This window comes from Hoplias malabaricus, chromosome 1 (assembly GCF_029633855.1).
Source record: "Hoplias malabaricus isolate fHopMal1 chromosome 1, fHopMal1.hap1, whole genome shotgun sequence".
NCBI lineage: Eukaryota > Metazoa > Chordata > Actinopteri > Characiformes > Erythrinidae > Hoplias > Hoplias malabaricus.
Window position 1 is genome coordinate 39375972 of NC_089800.1, and position 23295 is coordinate 39399266.

The 23295-nt window shown below is 36.1% G+C and overlaps 1 protein-coding gene across 1 annotated transcript; it reads right to left on the reverse strand.

Annotated features, from left to right (window-relative positions):
* Positions 1 to 1268: 1268 nt before the first annotated feature.
* On the reverse strand, positions 1269 to 19804 carry itgae.2 (integrin, alpha E, tandem duplicate 2). Its single transcript, XM_066662524.1, has 32 exons — positions 19689 to 19804; positions 19346 to 19448; positions 19050 to 19129; positions 18758 to 18834; positions 17013 to 17124; positions 16896 to 16928; positions 16725 to 16793; positions 16204 to 16325; positions 14017 to 14168; positions 13778 to 13931; positions 10831 to 10981; positions 10580 to 10650; positions 10346 to 10472; positions 10134 to 10261; positions 9580 to 9717; positions 9270 to 9491; positions 7249 to 7382; positions 6775 to 6917; positions 6547 to 6689; positions 6287 to 6406; positions 5477 to 5550; positions 5022 to 5145; positions 4833 to 4922; positions 4663 to 4742; positions 4487 to 4567; positions 4316 to 4394; positions 3365 to 3466; positions 3248 to 3268; positions 3079 to 3156; positions 2814 to 2900; positions 2600 to 2710; positions 1269 to 2505 (listed from the first exon to the last, which is right to left on the reverse strand). The coding sequence occupies exons 1-32, from the start codon at positions 19714 to 19716 to the stop codon at positions 2449 to 2451; spliced, it is 3291 nt and encodes a 1096-aa protein (XP_066518621.1). The 5' UTR covers positions 19717 to 19804; the 3' UTR covers positions 1269 to 2448.
* Between the last annotated feature and the right edge of the window lie 3491 nt (positions 19805 to 23295).

Here is a 23295-nt window from a genome sequence, read left to right on the forward strand (position 1 = left end):
CAAATTTATTGAGGTTGTTTCCCAAGCTTGAATTAAGTCAATAATACAGTTTTTCGAATTGTGATATTTATTTATTTATTTATTTATTTAGTCCAGGACTAGGATAGTGATGTTTAAGTTTTTACTCTGGGTTGGCCAATCCATATCCCTGGAAAATTTTATAAATTTGTAATTTTTGTCCATTTCAGTGGAAATAAATAAAGCATGGTCCCTTACAGATGTGCTATTGGAAAGCAATAATTAAGAGTTGATGATATTTGTGAACTATCACAGTTTTATATATGGTTGGGATGTGTCAGATTTTAATAATGTATTACAATTCTAAATATGGGCAGCATGGTGGCACAGCAGGTAGTGTTGTAGTCACACACCTCCAGGGACCTAGAGATTGTGGGTTCAAGTCCCACAGGTGACTGTCTGTGAGGAGTTTGGTGTGTTCTCCCTGTGTCTGCGTGGGTTTCCTCCCACGGTCCAAAAAACATATTGGTAGGTGGATTGCCGACTCAAAAGTGTCCATAGTTGTGAGTGTATGTGATACCCTGTGAAGGACTGGCACCCCCTCCAGGGTGTGTTGTATAAATGGTTACAGACAATGAATGAATTCTAATTATAAACCTACATATTTTTTCCTCAACTGCCAATGCTAATTTAAAAGGGAGATATGATACCTATTTTCCAAAAGAGAATACAATTCCTGTTTAAACTTCTTTGACAGTTTCTTAGCCTGAGAGCAGTGTTCTCAAACAAATATGTTCACATTGCTTTTACCAACATGTAGTAACAGCTAACAGATCTGCTCAGATGTTAAATTTGTGAAAATTTCCTTCAGTTATATGAAGTTGCATGGGATTTATATATGATTTAACCAATGCAGAAATTAATTTAAACAAGCTCTGCTCTGATGTCACACTCTGCATCAGTTTGTGAGGAATTTGTTTTTGTATACTTTTGATTTTCTTCCAAGTGTTCTGGTTTTCTCCTACAGTCTAAAATACATGCTCTCTCTCTCTCTCTGCTCTAAAACTCACAGTTCAGCCCAGGAAAGGGTTGGAAATTAGTTCATGAGTTGCCCCAGCTGTGTGTTTTATCCAGAGCTACCAGCAGAGGGCAGTCAAAAGGGACTTCCTTGGCGTGTGAACAGAACTGGTGAGTAATGGCATCGCAGGGGGATCAAGTATTCAAGATTCTTCACTCCCCAATATCCATCAGATCAAAGCATTGAATACAAATATCGAATAGGCAATAGAACAGTTTAATAGAACCGCTTCCTGATTTCTGGAAGAGCGTTGTATTCCAGGTGAAAAAGAACGATGGTTCTGAAAGAGTAACCCAAAAGAACACAAATGTCCTATTTTTCTAGAATGCATATCATGTCATTTGTACAAAACTGTACTTCGTTTGTTTGTACAGATAAATAAATGGATATTAACAGCAGTTGGCAAATTTCTTCCCAGCACTCCAACTGTGATCTTTCTTTTGGACTAAAGAACTGGTGAACTGCTGGGGGTTGATGGAGAGTTGGTTCTTTGTATTCTTTTCCTCCTACAGTTAGGCTCTAAGGCAGTCACGTCTGAGGTGTTTTTTCACAACTAGTATCTCTTACAACCAACAGAAGAACTGCTACATTAGAAACAGCAATCTCTGATCAACTGTGCAGTGTCCAAGCCTCTCCCAAGCTGTGGATGTGCACCTTAGGGGTGCTTTTATTTGACGAAGGCCTATACTTGGTCGGTTTGGCTCATAATGAGGCGTGATGAGTGCATGTTCACCTTATTCTGAGTTTAACCTGGCTTCTTGTCATTTGTCATTTTGCTGGACCAGAATGCCAGTCTGTGGTAATAGTGGGACTGTTTGATCTGATGAAGGTAGCTTCAGTTTTTTCAGAGTTTGGTTAGGACAGTGCTGTTTTTTCCGTTCACCAAAATCTCCAAATAAGGATTTTATAAACTGCCTTGTGTTCCCTGTGTCAGTTTAAAATATGGGGGCTGACTCTGGCCTGTGGGATGACTGAGATTCCTGAATAACAGTTTGTTTGTTGTTGTTAGTTTAGTTTAAACCTTTGGATGTCAGCTTTATATTGAATTTCTTTGAGTTTGAGGCTGGTTGAGGATAGACTTTGGGTCAAGGCATTTCAAAGTTAAGGAAAACTAGGCGAGTTGAAAAATATTCCAGGATTTTACTAACACAGACAGAATTAAAATTTTCATTTAAACTATAAATATCAAATATGAGACAAAATAAAAAAAACATGAATATAGAAAATATAACCATAATCTAATCCATTTAACACATTCTGTATGTAATTTGTAATCTTAAAATAAGTACAGTATAATGACACATTATTTACTATATCACTAATAGCCAAACATATACACAAAAATGTTTGCTATTGATTTGCAGTTTGCATGAAGGACATTCTGGTTGACATTAGGCAGACCTTCATTGCATCTATGACTGTATGCTTGCTACACGTTCCAGATGACGGCGTCGCCGAAAAAAGCCACACTGCAGGCAAGAAGGCACACATCACATATTATTATTATTATTTTTATTATTATTATTAAAATACTTATCAGTTAAAGAAAACTCTGCATTTTACCTTTATAAGAATAATGATGATGATGATTAACAGAATAAACCCTCCAATGGAACCACCTGTAATAAGTGCATTTGACTGCACAACCTTCAGTTGGTTAAGTGTCACCCTTACCTGGATTCAGATAGATACATATGAGATAGTGAACCAATTAATATATGATGAAAACAGAATCCAGTGGGTAAGTCTGGATGTATATCAGATGACTTTCACTCACTTTCTCTATTTTCTTTATGCCTGTTGCATCATAGATTGTCTCGTCAAAGATGAGTGTTGCTGTAGCTTCAATGTTCTCATTGTTACCCTGTTTAAGTTGAAAACATGTTGTCAGAAGTGAAATATGCAAAATTGATTCCCTTTCATAGACCAAAATACTTCTACATGTGAAAAAGTATGATATACATTTTTATTTTATTAAAAATTATGGATAAAATTATAATGGGCCTTTGGCTGTTAATAATAATATCTAGTTTCTACTGTACCGTAATGTCATTAATAAAGACTTCAGTCATTATAACTATCTCTTTCAAGTCTGTGAGGGTGCATTCAATGTGGTTGTCCTAGTAGACACAGGAAACAAAATTAAAAACATCCAAACACTTATTTAAAAACAAACAGCAACACGGTGTAATTTAGTGGTAAGTGTCTTACCGTGTAATTTGAGGAACAATTCTTTAAAAAAAAAAGAAAAGAAAAAGAAAACGTGCTTAATACATTTTTTTACTTTGAAGGCCGTTGCTATTTATCAGCTGTTCTTAGTGCACATACCTTTGGTTCAACACTATGGATGCGCAATTTTGTATTAGGAGCATGCTTTGATATGGTTATATTCACAGTAATTTGGTCCTTGTACTTGTTTTCACCCAGAAGCTGAAAGAATATTATTAGATAAGTTATGTTTAAATTTCAATATGAAGGTTAAATAACTGTCATTATAACTCATTTGGAACATTATATTTCCATCAGTTTGTCTTAAAATTTGACAAAATATGAAGGGCAGCAGGTATACAGTGTACAGTGTATACACAATGATATGAGCAAATCAGTCTCTGCAGAGAAAATAAATCAGGGTGTGCCATTTATATGGATACCCCTTAATAAAATGAGAATGGTTGGTGATATTAACTTCCTGTTTGTGGCACATTAGATTATGGGAGGGGGGAAACTTTTTAAGATGGGTGGTGACCATGGTGGCCATTTTGGATCCAACTTTTGTTTTCTCAATGGGAAGAGGGTCATGTGACACACCTGAAACTACGGATACTGGAAGCCTGTGCTAGCATTTCTCCTGCGATGTTGCTATCAGTATGTGAACAGTGGGAGAAGAGGGTTGCATTGACAATCCAACACAATGGGCAGCACTTTGAACACATTTTATAAGTGGTCAGAAACTTGTAAATAACTCATGAAAGAATAAAGTTAAAACCAAGCACACCATTGTTTTTCTTGTGAAATTCCCAATAAGTTTGATGTGTCACATGACCCTCTTCCCATTGAAAAAACAAAAGTTGGATCCAAAATGGCTGACTTCAAAATGGACACCATGGTCACCACCCATGTTGAAAAGTTTCCCCCCTCCCATATACTAATGTGCCACAAACAGCAAGTTAATATCACCAACCATTCCCATTTTATTAAGGTGTATCCATATAAATGGCCCACCCCGTATTCACTGCATTGTTGTTTAGCTTTTCCCATCACTGCCTTCCCATACTGTACCTGAAAAGTAAAGTTAAGTGGTTTTGAGCCTGTGGTTGTTTTCCCTTCTTCAGTGGTGAATCTGTTTGGTGAGGCTGCACTGTTAAAATAAAAAGTAAAATTAACAACTGCCCAAATTAAATACAAGTTTAATAAATAAACAAAATTATTCATTTTTAACTATATATTTACCCACGAAGCTGGATTTGAAGAGCATGTTTTAAACCAAAAACATATGTTCTGGAGTCAAGTTCCTCACTGACATTATTTCCACTGGAAGTGAATTGAAGAATATAAATATTTGGAATACATTTCATAGTTCATGTTCAGTTCAGAAAACTTACAGAGAATAATTTTATTTGACCAACCTTGTTAAAAGAGCATGGATTGCGGCAGTGCTCTGGTTTGCCTTTGTGTTTTTAGGCGTCCAAACAATGGTGACTGTTGTCTGTTATTTAAAAAAAATAGATGAAGAATAAAAGAATGCAACAGCACTATTAAACAGAGATGTTGTAAGGTTTCAGGATGCTTGGCATACCTGTGCAGCCCTTTTAAAGATAGGGTGTAAGAGTTTGCACTGAATTGGGTGATTTTCATTTTTCACCTCACAGTCTCCCTTCTCAATTTTCTGTAAGGGCAAACGAAAATGTCCTTACCACAAAGACACCACCAATGATTATTTTTTTGGAAATTCACAAATATAAGTGCATGTTCAGTCATGATTTACCTTTAGCTGTAGCATTGGGGGATAAGTGACATTCAGAGTAGTCATATAAGAACTGTGCCCAGTGTTTTGAAGATCAAAAGTTATACTCAGGTTTGGAGAGGAGCCAATTATGACCATGTTGTTACTGTATTGAAAATAAAAATATATATATTAAAAAAAAAAAAGTTAATAGGCACAAAAGAAAAATGGTAGCATGTGTTCAAGTGTAGTCTCCGATTGCTCCCTAATAGCACTGAGTGCTCTACACCAAAATGTTAGGACTTGAGTGATGTTTTGGGAGCAGTGAGCAGTGATTGGGGTGTTTTCCAGTTCTGTTTCTGCTATATTCCTGGACTTCACATGAGTTAGAAGTGAAGAGAACATTAGACTGGGTGGTGCCAAGATAATGTAGGATACATAGCATACTGCTGATCAGGCTAGCATTCAGAAATTAATATTATATTTGAATGTCTCACCTGAGTTTGGACTTGGCTAATGAAATATCCGCCTTGCACATTTCTGAAGATTTGCACTCCTTTTCGAATGTAATCTGAATCAAGAAAAAGGAAGAAATAGTGTCAGATCTATGTCACATGCCTGGTTTCTTTTGTAATACTTAGATTTGCATCTAGTTGTCTTAATGGCAACGGTCAGTTGAGGGCTTGTGTGTGTATGTGTCTGAGTGATTTCTTCAGCAGACATGATCTGGACACTGGGGCAATTTGATTGACTGAAAAATTAATTAATTAATTCATTCATTCATTGTCTGTAACCGCTTATGCAGTTCAAGGTCGCAGTGGATCCGGAGTCTATGTGGAATCCCTGGAGGGGGCACTAATCCTTCACAGGGCAACACACACTCACACCTACAAACACTTTTGAGCAGGCAATCCACCTACCAACATGTGCTTTTGGACCATGGGAGGAAACTGGCGCACCCAGAGGAAACCCACACGGACACGGGGAGAACACACTAAACTCCACACAGACAGTCACCCAGAGCGGGACTTGAAACCTCAACCTCCAGGTCCCTGGAGCTGTGTGACTGCGACACCTACCTGCTGCCCCCACATTAAAAAAAATTCCCAATCTAATTGAAATAATAGGGGAAATATTGAAACACACAGACTGCAGTTACAGTGAGGACATACAACCTTTTTTTAGATAACAAATGTCCAAGTTCGGAATTTTCTCTCCAGTACATATGCACATACAGTAAAAACTGCAGCAAAAAAATTAAAAAATGAGTATGAGTATATGAAGTTATGCTTGTAGAAGTCATGTACCTCATGTTTGAACTCTGCTGGACTAAAAATATCCAGAATCCGCACAGGGGGTCCTTCAGGGTTTGAAGCCAATGTAAACCTCCCTTTGATTCTGATAGGTGTAAAACAGTCATAACAGCCCTGCAAACAGATCTGTGGCATTAGGGTCAACCTGGAAAATCTTTCAATTTTTTTACAGGGAAAATTAGCATTTTCGGTCAAACTGTTTCAGATCTTTTTGCCTGAAAGTTAAAGCTAAATAGATCCTGATGAACACTTACCACATATTTCAAACCCTGTGTAAGGCAGGTTTTATCTGTTGTCATATCTAATCTGGGGATTTTTGCATTGACAAAAAATAGTCGCTTTTCTTCTTTATTAGAATCCAGATCAATCTGAAACTCAATAGATAGTGATTCATCACCTAAAAAGAAACAGACAGATTGTGAGTATTCATTTAATTTTTAATAGTTTTAAGCTGATACATTCAACAACGTAGGACTACTTACTTATTATTTTGCCCCTCTCCTCATAAAAGCATATTATGAGTTTCGTTGTAAATTCGCTTGATTTTTCATTGCTCTGTTGAGCAAGTGAAATCTCCTTATTATTAACAGATATTTCTGGCTTAAGTATGATTACAGGAACTGTCCTATAAACAAATGAAACATGAAACAGAAAGAAAACTAACATTTTAATTCAGTCATTCTTTCATCTTTTTTTAGCTATTTAATCCCGATCAGGGTCACAGTGTTGTGCAGCCATATCCTGTATGCAAAACCCCAGTCTATCACGTTATGTCACACACACACTCACCCAGTCACACACTTACAACTAAAGACAATTTACAGCAAACATCTCCTAAACCCAGACAGTAGATATTAACATAATAAGCGCATCTAATAAATTATATTTTAGTTTCAGTGGAAAATAAAATACAGTGCTTTTTTTGTTTCTGTTCAAACAGTTCCATTTGTACTCACTTAAAGACAGTTATGACTCCTTCACTCCCAACACTGATTAAGAGCTCCTTCTTGTCCTCTCTTGCATAAGATATGGCACTGATAGCCTGGCCAAAATGCACAAGCTTCATCCCAAAATCTGAGGGTGAAATTCTCTGTGAAGAAAATGATTCATGATCATGAATATAATTCAAAATGCTCAAACGAGGGTGGCGCAGCAGGTAGTGTCGCAGTCACACAGCTCCAGGGGCCTGGAGGTTGTGGGTTCGATTCCCGCTCCGGGTGACTGTCTGTGAGGAGTTGGTGTGTTCTCCCTGTGTCCGCATGGGTTTCCTCCGGGTGCTCTGGTTTCCTCCCACAGTCCAAAAACACACATTGGTAGGTGGATTGGTAAGTGTGTGTGTTGCCCTGTGAAGGACTGGTGCCCCCTCCAGGGTGTGTTCCTGTCTTGCGCCTAATGATTCCAGGTAGGCTCTGGACTCACCGTGACCCTGAACTGGATAAGCGGTTACAGATAATGAATGAACGAATGAAAATGCTCAAACGCATGAACCGGAAACGAGAACACTATTTCTGCTCCACAGGTGAGCAATACTGACTTATTTTTGCTGCTATTACCACTTAAAGAGGAAATGTCTCATTGGAACAAATTAATCAAGAGACAGTAAACTGCACTGCTGAAAGTGCTACAAATATAAACAACTTAAGTTACAAATGAGTGAAAAGATAACAGATAAAAGTTAAAGATTACAGATATGTTAAATTTCAGCCATGTACAATCAACAGTCATATTTTCTCCCCAAACACATTGTTTCACCCTAAAAGATGCGGAGCTTCTGAATGTAAACAACAAGACAACTGTGTTTCCTCACAATCATAGACTTTCTCTTTAAATGGGTTATTGGGGGGAAAAAACTCAGTTGAAACACCCCAGGGTAGCGCGGATATATAAGGGCTAACCGGCAGACAGTTTGACTCAGAGGCATAACCAATTAAAATCTAGATTTCAGTTTGGGGGCGGGACATTGGAGGCACATTTATAAAACTGTGCACCTGCAGGTCCAGTGAGTGGACTGCTGCTGTTCACACTAATCTTGGTCATGATTAATGGTCACGATTAGATATTAGAACATGTTATATTTGCTAAATGTCTGGACTGGACAAAGCTGAATAGTGTATATCATTTAAAGGGTTATTTTTTTTTGTTTCATAATTTCTGCAGAATTTAGTTTCTGACTAAAAAGACTCATGTCAAACCAATTTCACCTTTAAATACATCTAAATAAATTGTTTCAAACTACTCATGTGACATGATTTCAGATGTCAGTAGCACACTGACATGGCCCTACACATTTGGAAGTATGGTGCCGCTGACTGGATAAGTTATAAAAAATTAAGCTATAGGTTCATGTAATTGTCCAAAAGAAAAGAAAAATCTAAAAATATGTCTTCTGTAGACCTCTCTATCTCATTGTCAAGACTGAGATCAGATGGGAAATTGTTCTCTTGTTCTCTGCTCAGATAGTAGTCCTGAGAACAAAAGCTGAGCAATCTGCAAAAAGAGCCCAGTAAACAGACAGGTGTACTTAAACAAGGGCCATTTCATCATGGTAAGACGACACCTAACATCAAACAGCTTGTGAGCTGCTCCCAGTTAGAAGTGGTCAGTTTCCACTGACATTGGTCTGAGGATTGACAAATCATAAAGTAGACATAGGGTGTTACTTATTATTAAGAGCGATGACAGAAAGACTACTATGGTACACATCACATAGATTTTAGTTAGTTAAGGGAGGAATATATCTTGTAGAGTCCATGCATTGGCACATCAGACCTTTTTTGATGACAGAAAACCAAATTTATATTGAGTAGGTGATTACGGTGTTATGGTATTTAGCATCAGAGCTAAATTCCCAATCTCCTTTATCCCCTCTGCAAAAGGGCACAAAACACCAAAATGTACTTGAGTTCTAAAGGAACCCATGGTGTCCTGTCAAGAAAAGAGGTCAGCTACACAAAACAGAAAAGGAGAAGATGCTCACCTGTGAATATTGTGGCTTAATCCCACCCTTAAATCCATTGAATATGTAAATGCTTCCTGAGGCATCACTTAAGCCGTCTGCTGCTTCAAGAGGTGATCCTACTGCCACATCATTATATTTGTTCCCATCAATGTCTCCAATATCCACTATAGCCGAGCCAAACCTTGCGTAGATGTGTTTCCCCATTCCAAACAATTCATAGTCTTCTTTCTCAAACTTTCCCTGGTTTGACATCCGACGTAAAATTATTAGGTTTAGTAACACATACTACAAAATATTTAGACAGCACTGACAGGATTAGTATGCGTACTGGATGAAGTTTGTACACCAACACTTTGCCTTCTTCTCCTTTTTTGTGAAAATGTGGAGCTCCAACCAAAAGGTAATCGGTCTCTTCATTGTTATCAATATCCAAAACACAAAGAACTGATCCAAAGTATGACCCCACCTGTAGAAGAAATACTTACACAAGTTATTAACAAATGAAAGATTGCATTTAGTATTTTTAAAAACCCAGTGACATTCACAGCTGTTTCCAGAAAAGATGGATTTGTTGTTTTGTTAAATGCAATAAAAATCAGTATTTGTCATTTGTATATGTCTCTAAAATCATAATACTAGCATATGCCTGTCACCCATGCTGTGGGGTTTGACGCACACCAAACCAAGGCTGAAAATAGTCTGAACGGTGCCTTTTGTCTTTTGCAGAGAAATATATCAGGTTGTATGACACAGTAAGTTTCAAGAGAATTAAATATTTTTTAAAGAAAACTTTTCTAGAACTGGGACTGTATTTCCCACATCAAAGACAAACAGTTCACTTATGAAATACATGATAAATGTATATGCATTGCATTTCCAAACCTGATCTCCTTTAATCAAATCCTGATTGGTTCCATTAAAAATAAAGACTGCACCAGTCAAGTTGTATCTGGGAGCTCCAGAGATGTATAGTGTTTGAGTGCTCATGCGTGCAGAAGTCACAGTGTAACCTGAAATGACCAAAGAGGGTTAAAGGTGCTAGAAGAAGTACATTACATTTATACACTAACCATTTTGAGATGTAAAAAAAATACCCAGATAAGAAGCTCCTGGTTCTGTATTGGTAGTATTGAAAAATGTCAGAGTTTCCTTTTCTTTGTTTTTCAGAATGACTCCCCCACTCCAGTCATAGGACCCCACTGACCCAAAAAGCATAGATCCCTAGAGATAAAATGTGACATTTGTGTATCAAGTATAAAGACATCTCTAGAAAGCTAGAATACGACAACACATGAACATGTTGCTGATTGGCAATATTCTTTGCTTACATCATGTGTTAAATGAGAGCTAAATCCGGCCTCTGCGAGTTCAAATTGAAATCCAACTCCTTTTTTAATGCCTGAGAGAAAAGGGACATAGTCAGTTTGAAGATATCATAGTATGTGCATTTACAAATGACACCTGCCAGGAAGTCACCATTTTAATCAAGGCGAAATTATGCACTTATATAATCTGAGTTTCATGATTCCAGGTTAAGTATTACTTTCTGCAACCCCAAAAGCCCAACATTGTAGCTTACCTTCTACGTTTTCAAATATGTTTTTTTCTATTAAAGAAAGAATGGATTCCAAGGCAGCATAATTTGACACATTGAAGAATCTCTCTTGGCTACCAGCTATCTGAGTCATCTCATTTATTGCTCTTTTACTTTTCAGAACATCAGATCCAACCTGCAGATAAAACAGCATTGTTTTATTGTTGTTTGTTATTTATAAGTAACAACTTTGAATACAACCAGAACACTGGGGCTTCCCAAGAAAACCTGGTAATAGTGCTATGTTGTCTTTATATGCAGGATAACTTCAGTGATACCGTATGGCATTACCGTATGGAATTTAATTTGCGATATTAACCAAGATTGGTACATGGGCATGTGCACTGTACATTGTGGGCACGTTACCATCATGCGTATTTAAGCCTGTTAGACATCTCGTTTCAAAATCATGGGCGTTAAAGCTGGAGTAGGTGATTTATTTTTAAACCCGATTTTGTTATAGGTCACAGGATTGTAAAAACTCCGTCCAATCATTAAATCAGGCTTACCTGCCTGTCTAGTACATCACCCTGAGAGTCTCATATCTATCTGCAGCATGAGTGGACACTTGTGCCTGAAGAGATATGTGGAGGCAGAAAAGATGGAGGGAGAAGGCTTTCAAATAAAAATAGTCTGGAAGAAGCCAGAGGGCAAACCAGAGTGAACATTGGTGTTGCTATTGGATGATTTCTTAAATGTGAATGAGACATGAGGTAGGTTCATTATGCTGGAAGGCAAGACATCATGCTCATTTCTCTGAATGACTTAAAAGCAAGTTCTGAGATTCTGGGGATGTGCAGTTCTCTCAGGTTTGTTTAAGTTCAAAAGCTCTGTGTCTTTTAAGGTTGCACGGTATGTTTGAGCAAAACCTTCAGTATGTGGCAGAAGTTTAACTTCTCTGTAAGTTTTTATTCATGGTTTGGATTACCACAGAAAGTCATTTGAAACTTGAGTTGTTTAATTTTGTAGCACGTTTTGTCTACTTTCATGTAGTGCAAGTCACCTGAATTTAGATTAGGTTCCTACCTATATAATCTTTATTTATTCATAGTCTGTAATTTATTAATTGCTTGTCCAGTTCACGGTTTATGTGGGTCTGGAGCCTACCCATAATCATTGGGCACAAGGCTGGAGCCAGTCCTTAACAGGTTGATACACACACACTTTCACCTATGGACACTTTTTTGAGTAGCCAATCTACGTGTGTTTTTGGAATGTGGAAGGAAACCGGAGCACCTCAAACTCCTCACAGACAGTCACCCCGAGCGGGGCTTTAACTCCCTGCCTTGTGGGCAATGATTGTATTCCCGTTTTGTGCCCAATGACTCCAGGTAGGCTCTGGACCCACCGAGACCCTGAACTGGCGGTTACAGATAATGAATGAATGAATGAATGAATGAATGTTAGTTGGTCTTTTGCCGATTCTATGCTGTGAGCAGAGAAAGTGAATTCTAGCATACTGGGCGGAGCCACTTTGTAATTTACTCAGTTACTGACACTGGGGCTTCATAAACACATTACACTAGTTTCCAGCATGCAAACAGGAGAGCTAGCATATGGTGAGGAAACATCATCTTAATTTTATAAAAAGTGTTTTTTTATGGACATTGCCTTTAATGCTGAACAGAGGGTAGTTTATATGCGGCGCAAGGAAAAAAACAAACGTGCTTGCAGTTTTTTCCTGCCTAGGTCCCTTCTTCCTGTAGCAAGATTTTATTGTATTTATTTATTTATTTACAATATGTGTAGTGTAGAGGAGTTCATATTGCTAAATTTTCTGTCATCAACTTGAGCTACGTGTGTTCGACTGCAGACCAATCACAGTCGTTGTGGTCAGAGTCATTGAGACATATAGTAACAATTCTGGAGAATGTGTATCGTACGGTACATATTCATGCATGACCTTCACACTACTTAAGACGTAGGTTAAACGCAAAAGCATACATTGGTATTTATCAAGTTTTAGGGGAGTGTCTTTGGATAGAGGATTGAATGTTGGGAGTGGGAGTGGGGGGATTTTTGCCAGGCCGGCCTAGAAGAGGCATTTTCGCTTACTGACTGACTCCTGATTTGCGCATGCGCAAGTAGGAACTATGTGTTCGCAAACCAGAAAAACGTTCCCAGCTGGAACCAAAGAACAGTAGGTCCTTCAGCGCGAACTGTGGTTGAACAATAGGAAATAAGGCAGGAACACCCTCTGTTTTTTTGTATTTCTGGGGCTGTGTTTGGCACGACACCATACATGTTGGCCGGAGCCTTGGCTCGGCGTTGGGTAGTTCACAAGCTCAGAAGGATGGCTCGGAACTCATTTACACACGTATTACACGTCTCTCAGAGAGAGGAGGACAGTTGAATTTGTCTTATTTCACGTGAGTGTCTTTGTGGTGGGGAGACATTTTGCGGTGTTAGTGTGTTTATAAAACTATATAGCTGCGCACAGCCACATTAACCTTCACATGTTTTGCTCTAACCAATTGTAATTTTTAAAATCAACAACATTTTCTTGGTCTTCTTTGTTTGGTGGTAGATCATCTAGTATTTATTTTTACATAAAATGAACAAGAAAATCACAGATGCCAGTGTTATGTATTATGGAACAGCTCCTTTTTTCATTTCTGCATTTATTAGTCCTGCCCCCCATATTTCCTGTACAACACAGTCACACAATAAAAACCACATTTAAACAAAGACTTTGAAAAGAAGCACCAAAGCTTCTCTCTTCTCAGTATTTTGGGGTTTCATGTTTTTGAAATTCCAGAAACACCTCTGTGACAGTGGCTATATGGCGAATGGCGGTCCAACAAAACTAGTTTCTCTTTGCTTTTGTTTTTCAAAACTGGTGTGCACTTTCTGGTTTCAACATATCATCTACTCCAGCTTTAGTTTGACTGGCAATTTGTTTCCATTCAGTGAAAAAATGTGCTGTACTTACTCCAATAGCGTAGCGAAGTATTCCATTCATCTGTGGCATGCTCAACACTTCTGAGAGGTTTCTTTTCTCTCCCAACATCTCTCCATCAGACAGTACGATAATCATTTTTCTGGAGTCCTTTTTTGATCCGTTTTCAGGAACAAATATTTCAGTACTGTGAAATAGTGGGAGGACTATGTGGTTCAATAATTTATATTCTGGTAAACTTTTGATCTGAAAGTTTGGTTGAGCGTACTTACAGGACGTGGTAAAGGGCTGAGGCAGTCTTAGTCTTATTATACACCTGTGATATCCCCTTCACCTTATTCAATGCCTCAGCACCGTTGTCATTTTCTAGCAGTGACAGTTCCGTTCTGATTTTGCTTCCAAACTGCACTATTCCAAATTTACACTGAGGAAAGAACACACACATTGTCAATGCAGATGGGTTGAAAACAAGATATTATATCCTTAATGAGAATCTGTTAATGTTATGTATGTTAGTGTGTTTAATACAAAATTTAGTAATACAAAATGCATGTATTTGAACCCTCTGTACTCTGCTACATCCCACAGCAAAATAATTTCCCAGTTTTTACACCACTTTCTCCTGACAGCCATTACTTAAAAATGAGAATACACTTGATTGCCTGTATATCATACTCAAATCAACAGCAGCATGGCACATCTTTGAAATCGCCTTGTTGCTTGGCCTATTGCACTAATTTGTACTAATATAAAATTAATAAATTGTAATTATTTTATAATTTTAATAGTTATGATTTTAGCATTGTTTTGTTGTGGTTATTACATGTAGTTTGTTAGCAGCTTTGATTAGGGATTGACTTCCAGCTTTGACAGGAAAGCAAACTAGACATGTAAGAGACCTTTGGCAAGACTCCTAGTGCTGTGTTAGCCTACCTGAATGATTGAGTTGCTCTGAATATGAATGCAATACCATAAGTGCATATAGTGTCAGTGGGGAGTGGCATAGTGTACCATGCCATGTACAAATGACATTTCCAGAAAAGCTGAGACACTTTGTAAAATGCTAGTATTAGTGATTTGTTAATAATATTGAATCTTTATTATGAACTGGGGATCACAGATGTTATAGGAACATAAAATATACTGCGCTACTCTAAAATACTAATTGCTCATTTTGAATAAACAAGAATGTCTATAGCCACAAAGACCCTAACAGAAATTGTTTAATTAACAACCTTTTGAATAACAATCCAGAGTATGTATGCTACTTAAATGTTTCCAAAAAATGCTTTTATTTTTTGCTTTATCTTATATGGAATAGAAAATTTATCTCTGATTTTGCTACAGATAAAAGCCTTTATTTATCAAAGTTGCATATGTTAAATTCTTATCATAGAAATTAATGCAACTTGTGTTAACCTTTTTGATATCCACCTGTTTGACCTTTGGCAGCCAAGTGTGACAAAAGCTCTGGTATAAGTGTGTACACATTTAAGCTTAACATTTTTACAATATGAAGAAAAAATTGCAGTTAAATGATGAAAAAGTAACCATAATACTAATAATCTTAACACTTCACAGTCTTGTTAAAGTGGAAGTGGTCATTTTTTATGAACACATATTTTAACAAATGTTGCACCTATTTCATGTTCCATTCAAAGTGATACTACATTGTGATTTTATTTTGAAACATCCACATTAATTTGAGCATGTTTTATGTTTTAAGTATATTTAAATGAGGGCTGTTATGATATATTGAATGCACTGAAGCTGACTTCCCAGTGGTGAACAAATCTCTGCTTGTTTCCAAGTTGAACAAAGATTTCATGAATCAGGCATAGTTTGTACATAATTCAGCGTGGTCAAGTCTATACTCATTTTTATGCAGCTTTGATGAATAAGGCTACATTCACACAGCAGGTAAAAGTAGCCCAAATCTGATTTATATATAAAGAAGCCTTTATACAAATGTCCATGTGTTTTATTTTCTCATAAATGAGAGAAAGGAACCTGGATTAAGGAGTTTCACATGTTTTTTGTTTTCCAATATATTTTACAAAATGAAAATGCAATTACTTGGCAATTTCCATGTTCTAAACACCTCAAATAAAAATGAAAAATGCTTTGGACCGTTGTCAAGATATAATTCTCAGTGGCCAGAGTGACGTAAATGTCACATGAATTCCGATCTGGCCGTTCAGACAGAGTCACATTGCCACATACTGGATATGGATCGAATTTCAATAACTCATATGAAAGTGGCTCAAATATGATTTTAAAAAAGTCAGATTCAATGTGATTTGTGCTGTTCATACAGCCACACAAACAACACATCTGTGCCACATATGATGAATCAGACTGGATTTGGGCACTTTTACCTTCTGTGTGAACACAGCCAAAGTGTAGTTTGTCCATAACTTTAAGCTACACTTTTAAATATATACTGTAAAACTACTTACTGTAAAACATGATTCCCAAACTTTCCTCATTACGTTAGAAATGAAGTCTTTGGCCAATTCAAAATCTTTAGGTTCAATGCTTCCAGAGCCGTCCAGCACGAAAGCGATCTCTGTTCCAGGATCTTTAAATAGACACAATGATTTTTTTTATCATTAGTGTTTCTTAGCTGAAATCTTGTCAAATCTAACGGCAGAAAGATATGACATCCATCACATTTCATTAGTGAGGTCAGGGCCACTTCAAATCCTACTAAGCGTACTAAATGAAGGTATTTTACTACAAGGAACAGAGTTCTACATCTCCAAAGTGTAATGCTTGGGCATTATATATTCTTCTTGTCCATGCTTGACATTGAGCATGGAGACTATAGGTTCATGTGCAACTGTTCTTCAATATCCTATATAATTTTTTGTATTTCTATTGAGACTATGCACCCTGCTTTATGGCTTCTCCCACCTGAAAGCAGTTTAATTCAGTTTAAATATCAGGGGCTTTTACATTTGACAAGAATGAAAAATACCTTCTTCATCATCGTCCCCATCTGAAACATCGTCATTTTGCTCAGCCTGCCTTCTCCTTCTGCCATTAGCTAATAACCAATAACATTATAGTTGCAGAGTTAGAAAAAGTTATTACATTAAAAACTAAAAGGGACAGAAAAAATTAGCTTAATTAATTTAAATGCATTTACCTTTGCTGGATTTCGACTTCTGTTGATCTGAAACTGTACAGGTTGAAGGTAAAAGTGAGTAAAATCAAAGCCATTCTTCTGAGAACATTTTATTCATGATTCAGTGCAGGGACATACCTTCCTCAGCAGGATTGAATTTGTCTTTCCAAATTTGTTTTGGAACACATCCACAACGACCATTGAACATCTCAACTGTATGCTTCTCCTTTATCCGAATTTGATTACAAAACTAAAATATTGAGATAACATGTGAGGGAAAGCAAGTATGTCAGATAAAAGCCTCCAAACTTTCATTTGATCTAATTTGGCAAAAACTTGGCTGGGTTATGTTTAAGGCTGTGTGGCATGGAAGTGCTGATAGAGTTTTTCCTGTTTTTACTAAATCAGAAGACCATAGAAAACACCAATTTAAGGAACAAGCCCAATCAGGAAGCTTCCAGTGAGTGTGTGAAATCATAAGCACATTTCAAGACGCACAGAAGGGCTGGTTAATTATAAACCTTACAATAGACTTGAGATGGTTTGAATTTTTTTTCATTATTTAGCTGCACAAGTCGGAAGTATCAAGTTATTTTTACTCAAATTCATACTCGTACTTAAAATATCATAAAACATTGATTTGCACTACTTTCTGGTTAGGAATACCTAATTTTCTGTATAATTTTTATTCTACTCAAACATATAATGTTATACATGAATATCAGGTATATTCTACTATTTAAAATCCTGGTTTTTAATCAATTGAGACATTTTGTAAAAACAAAATAATAAATACAACATTTTAAAAATCTGTGACTGTTTCATTCTTTTGATTTTTTTGAACTGTACAAAAAGTATTTCCAGTATTTTTAATAATCAACTTGATTGTGTTTTGTAATTGTAGACAGGTTTAAAATGTGATGCTTGCATCTGGCCTTGCCCTACACAGAATGTCATACCTCCAGATTTCCTGAATCTTTTAACAACGTACAGGAGAATGTGAACGACAAATTCTTTGAAAAGTTTGACAGTTCGCTCATGAAGTCTGACACAAAGTGGTGACACGCACCAAGTCAACATTTTTACAGTAAGTTACAGATATATTTACAAAATGTAATTGCGCAGTGGAAATATTGCAAATCTTTTTTTTCCTTAACATTTTTACCCATCACAGATTTGTTTAACAAAATCTCCCAACAGAAATGGGTTTGTAACACATTTTTAAGGCTTAATTTAATTAAGGTTTGTTGATGACTGCTTCGGTACTGGTTTGTGATTGGCCACACTACTGAAAGGATCTCAAAAGAGAGTCAAACAAGTTCTCTCGTTAACAGCTGATCAATGTAAGAATAAAGTTTAATTCCATTCTATAATTTACTCAGAACTTAAATAGATTAATGAGCTGCTACTTTGGCATTTCAATTCAAGCTGTTTTTAGGTTATTTTACTGCAGTCACATATTTAACAGCAGCCAATACTTTTACTTGTGAAGAGAAATAGCATAATCTTACACTAATTTGGTAATAAATGGGTCAGTGAATGTACATGAGAGAACTGAAAAGCCTCATATGGCTTGTTTCCACTTCATGGTTGAATGAGAGAAAAAGTTGTCTTATCTAAAAGAGAAGTTAGTCAGTCTGAAGCCTTTAGTAGAGGAAACTGTGGTTTTTGCTCAGAACACTGTCATAAGAATCAGACGTCTTACCACCAATACGCTAAGCTGAGCATGTTTGATTTACAGCACAAGAACAGTTCACTTCCCTTTAATTAAAAAAATTACTTATTGTGGAATAATCAATCAGTCAAAAGCCTTACACACAAAGCAACACTAAATTTGTTTGTTTAAAAGATGAAAATCTTAGCAAAGATAAAAAATTCTTTACCAGCAGTTGCTCATCCTCTTTGTTCACGCTGGATGATACAGATGCTATTGGTCTCAGGTTTTGTTTCTTTACATTTTCTGTAAATCATTTGTCAGGACAATTTTGTAAAACTTACAATATGGAAATATTTTATGGTTCTAGAAGATTTCATAGTGTTTGCCTTTAGGATTAGACGTACATTTTCTGGAACATTTCTGTTTTACTTGGCTTTTCAGTCCATATGTACATTTTATATAAGAAAACTTTTTTTCAAACAGAGATATAAACAAATGTTGTATAGAATCAAACTTACCAACCACTGTAATGACCTCACATGTACTGTACAGAGTGCATTTTAAAACCTTTCCATAAGTAGGAGATGGGGCAAAAATTCTAGAAAAAGAGATTTCTAACAGTTTTTACTTTGTCATACAATATATGAACATCTCTGTTTTTTGATTATTGATTTTTCAGATTTAATAACTTACAGTATAATCAATAGTTAATTTTCACGTTACATTACAACTAATTATAACATGAACTCAACAAGAAAAAAAACATCACAATCCTGTTATTTGGTAAATAAATGTTTACAATAGAAAAACTTACCCATTCTTTGCCTTGATTATGGTTTGTCCAAACAGTTTGTCTTCATTTGTAAAATTATAGACTGGTGTGGTCAAAATGTTAAATGCTGCTGAGCTGTAAACCCCTAAAATTTAGAGGGTATAAATGGAGATAAGCACACCAGTGTATGATTATTTTTATTATTTTATATTCATATTTTACATTTGAAAATTCTTATACTTTACCACAATTTATCTCTAGAAATCATTTCCATAGGTCAGACTACTATGTAATATGTACAAAGAGGACAATTTGAAACAGTAGAGGTACATATTTTGCATTGAACAACCATGATATGCAAATATGTCAAATTATTTTCACATACCTATCAAGAAGAGCACTGCTGCAAACATGATGTGATAACCTCTGTGAAGTCTCAAAACGTCTGTTGGAGGAGCAGCAGACTGTGGAAACAAGTTCTCATTGTGGTCTTGAGCAACGACTGACACATCTGCCACAAAGTGTTTGCCAAGAGTTTGACATATTTTCAGATGCAAAGCTTGCTTCCGGATCTGAACAGTTAGGTGTACATAAGGCTGGGAACAGTGAAGACCTGAGAAATAAACCTTTAAGGAAGTCATGTTTTCTCTCAGACCTGTAAGCTGACTCATTTGTCTTGCCTTTATGTAAAACATACAGTGAACAAGACAAACTGAAAATATAAACAGAACGCAATTATGTTCAAAAATGTTAATCCCTAAATTCAATTGAAAGTAGTGCAAAGATAACATTTTAAAAGTTGAAACTAAGATATTGTATTGTTTTTTGAAAGATATATGCCCATTCTGAATTTGATGCCAGTGACACATTCAAAACATTTTGAGACAAGGGCACGGAAACTGGCAGAATTATGTATACAAATGCAATTTAAAAATAAATAAATAAATGAAATGGGATGTTGTTAAAAATTTAAATAAAAACAAAATGCAAATCATTGAAACTTAATTATTAATAATTGTATTAATTCATATTAATTAATTAAATTATAAATTAATTAATTAATAGATTTGAATGGTTTGCACATAATTGTAATTTATTTTAATTTATATTTTAAACAACACTTTTTTATTTATTATTAATTAGTTTTTTTTATTAGGATTTGTATAACACAAAACAATCCACATTCTTTAATGATTATACAACAGCATTTCCCTACAGTAAAGTCCAGTGCTAAATTAGTCAATACATATATAATATAGTCATTACAACTATATACACAGTGTATTTTCTCCAGGACCAAGGACTAAAGTGCACGACTGCAAATTTACATCGACACAAGGCTATAACAGTTAACGAACATTAGAACGGGGGAGACAGTGCAGGTACAATACAAATTGCGGGTTACATAAGTGAAATAAAGTGCAGTACGTTTTAATGATATTGTTGGGAGAACAGAGTAACAGTGTAACCATAGTACACTAATTAACAGCAGTTATTATCTATTTTTACAGTCCTTCATTTAGCAGCAAGTGTAATAGAAAGAATAAATGAGGAATGTCCAATGTTCAACAGGAGTTTGTATATGTGTGTTCATGTATGTTTTTGTGTGTATTTTTTTAGTCCAGTAATGGATTGTTGAGGAATTTAATAGCTTTGGGGAAGAAGCTGTTTCACAATCTGGGTGTGAGGGCCCGTTTGAAGAGTTTGAAGAGACTCCTGACCACCTGTGACAGCAGAATTTGTAGTTTTAGAAAATAGTCACATGTGTAGCGGTAAAGTCACAGAGAATAACGTTTAGGATTTATAAACCTGTAGATTTTTTTTCTCTCTCACAAATTCAACAGTCACACCTCCACAAATTCTTTATATACAAACCTGACACCAGTAAATAAAATATCAATATGTTTTGCTAAAGTTGCAGCGGTGAATATGTCAAACATGTTCAGTCATTTGAATCAAGCAAATGTGATTCTATGGACAATATTTGCACATTTGCAAATCAGTATGTGAATGTGGAATAAGTTAGGAGCATGGAGTTACACACCTGTAAAGATTTTCTCACAAATGCAATGATTCTTGGTTTATTTCCATTTGCACAATCACCAGTCTACAAAGACATCTGATTGAATATGCTGCTACCAGTCTCAAAATGCTGCTTTTTTTTTTTCAACGGATTCTGCATGGTGTGGTGCAGAAGAAATGTGTGCATCTGTAGAGCCAGGGGCAGGCACTAATCAGAGATCCGCAAACATTTCTGATCAATAAGAGGAGATGAAGTGCTGAATGCCATTTGCTGATGTCTCCTGATTCTGTGTCTGACCGCCTCCTGTGAAAAGCCAGAAAACACACACGGAGGACATGTAGTTTATGAAACAGAAAATGGACAAAGTAAAGTAATTCCTTATCTGAAAACTGCAAAGTAAAATAAAACTGGGAAAATGCTGTAACACATGTATATGTGTATTTTCTCGGGCTGTATCCTGGGTGACTTTTTACTGATACATGTGTGTGATTTTCTACTACAAATTCCACTGTCACAGGTGCTCAGGTGTTTTGCTCCAAATATACCTCCATACATTATCCTCTGCAGGCACTTTAAAAAGGCACTACAGCAACTGGTCTCCTTAGTTCCCAAATGTTTACAAAGTGATTTTAAAAGTAAAGGAGAAACAACACAGTGATATTAATGACACTGTCCCAAATTTTTTGGATTGCGTTGCTGGCATCAAAATCAAAATGGGCCAGTATAAAAACAAAAATAAATAAATAAATACACTTTCTTAATTTTAACATTTGAAATATTGCTTTTATTTACATTTTGTCCTAACGTTTTTAGAAATGTGGTTTGTGTCTATATATAGTCACATCGTCTATCCTAAAGTTATAGGTCATTAAAATGTATCATTTTGTGGGGAAGGGTTGTTAATTGTGATTAATCACTTTATTTATTAATTGCTTATAATTGACCTTTAAGTATTGATTTTCTTGATTATAATTTGTAGATGCCTTTACTTATAGGCACAGTATCGGACAAGCTGAGCTTCTTTCTGATTTTGTTAGTCATCTTGTGTCTGATATTGATATTGTTGGCTAAATATTTTTGGTTGGTGCACTATTCTCACTCTAGCAATGGTACTATGGTGTTTAAAAACTCCAGGTGCACTGCTGTGTCTGATTCATTCAAAAGAATGCAACACGCACAAACATGCCACCACTTCATGAGCATCATTGCTGTGCTGAGAATGAACCTCCACTATAAGAATACCTGTTCTGTGGTGGTGCTAAAGGATAATGACTTTTCAAATTTGGGTGAAAGGGGATAAAGTAATTACACTGGGTTACATCAACTGATTTTCTGTACAGCACGTGTCACAATTGAGTCTACTCTAATATATTTAAATGAATATTGTAGTGTAGTAAGGTACACCACAAGTACATATACATATAATTTTTATAATTGTTTTATAGCCTTAACCTTATTCCAACTCCTCCAACCTCTGATATTTGACTGAGTGAAATTAATTAAGATTTATAATTGGCTTAAGCAATTAAAACATTAATAATTAGTTTGAGAATGAATAATAATCATGCTAAAATGAGTCCGTCAGGATTTTCAGGAAAATAACGAACAAATTGCAAACACTGTGATTTCAAATAATGAGAGTTTTATTAATAAAGAGAAGTATTTAATTAACATAGCACAACCTTATACTCTCACGGTATCACAGCAGGGAAAACCGATTTTGACCTTAAGGTGGGCTAGGCACTACTGTCTTGTGATTAAATTGTTGCTAACTAAGGTTAATAAATGGTAAATTGTAAAGAAGGTTTATTTAGACATCAGCTACTGAAAAGGTGTTAAATACGCTAGCTTACTCATCAGCCGTTTCACCGAGCCGTCGCGTCCTGCTGTTTAATCTCCGTGTCCCGGGGTGCTCTCGTCGTTCCCACGTGGTGAGAAGCAGGCTCGCTTATGGAGGATCTCTTTCCAG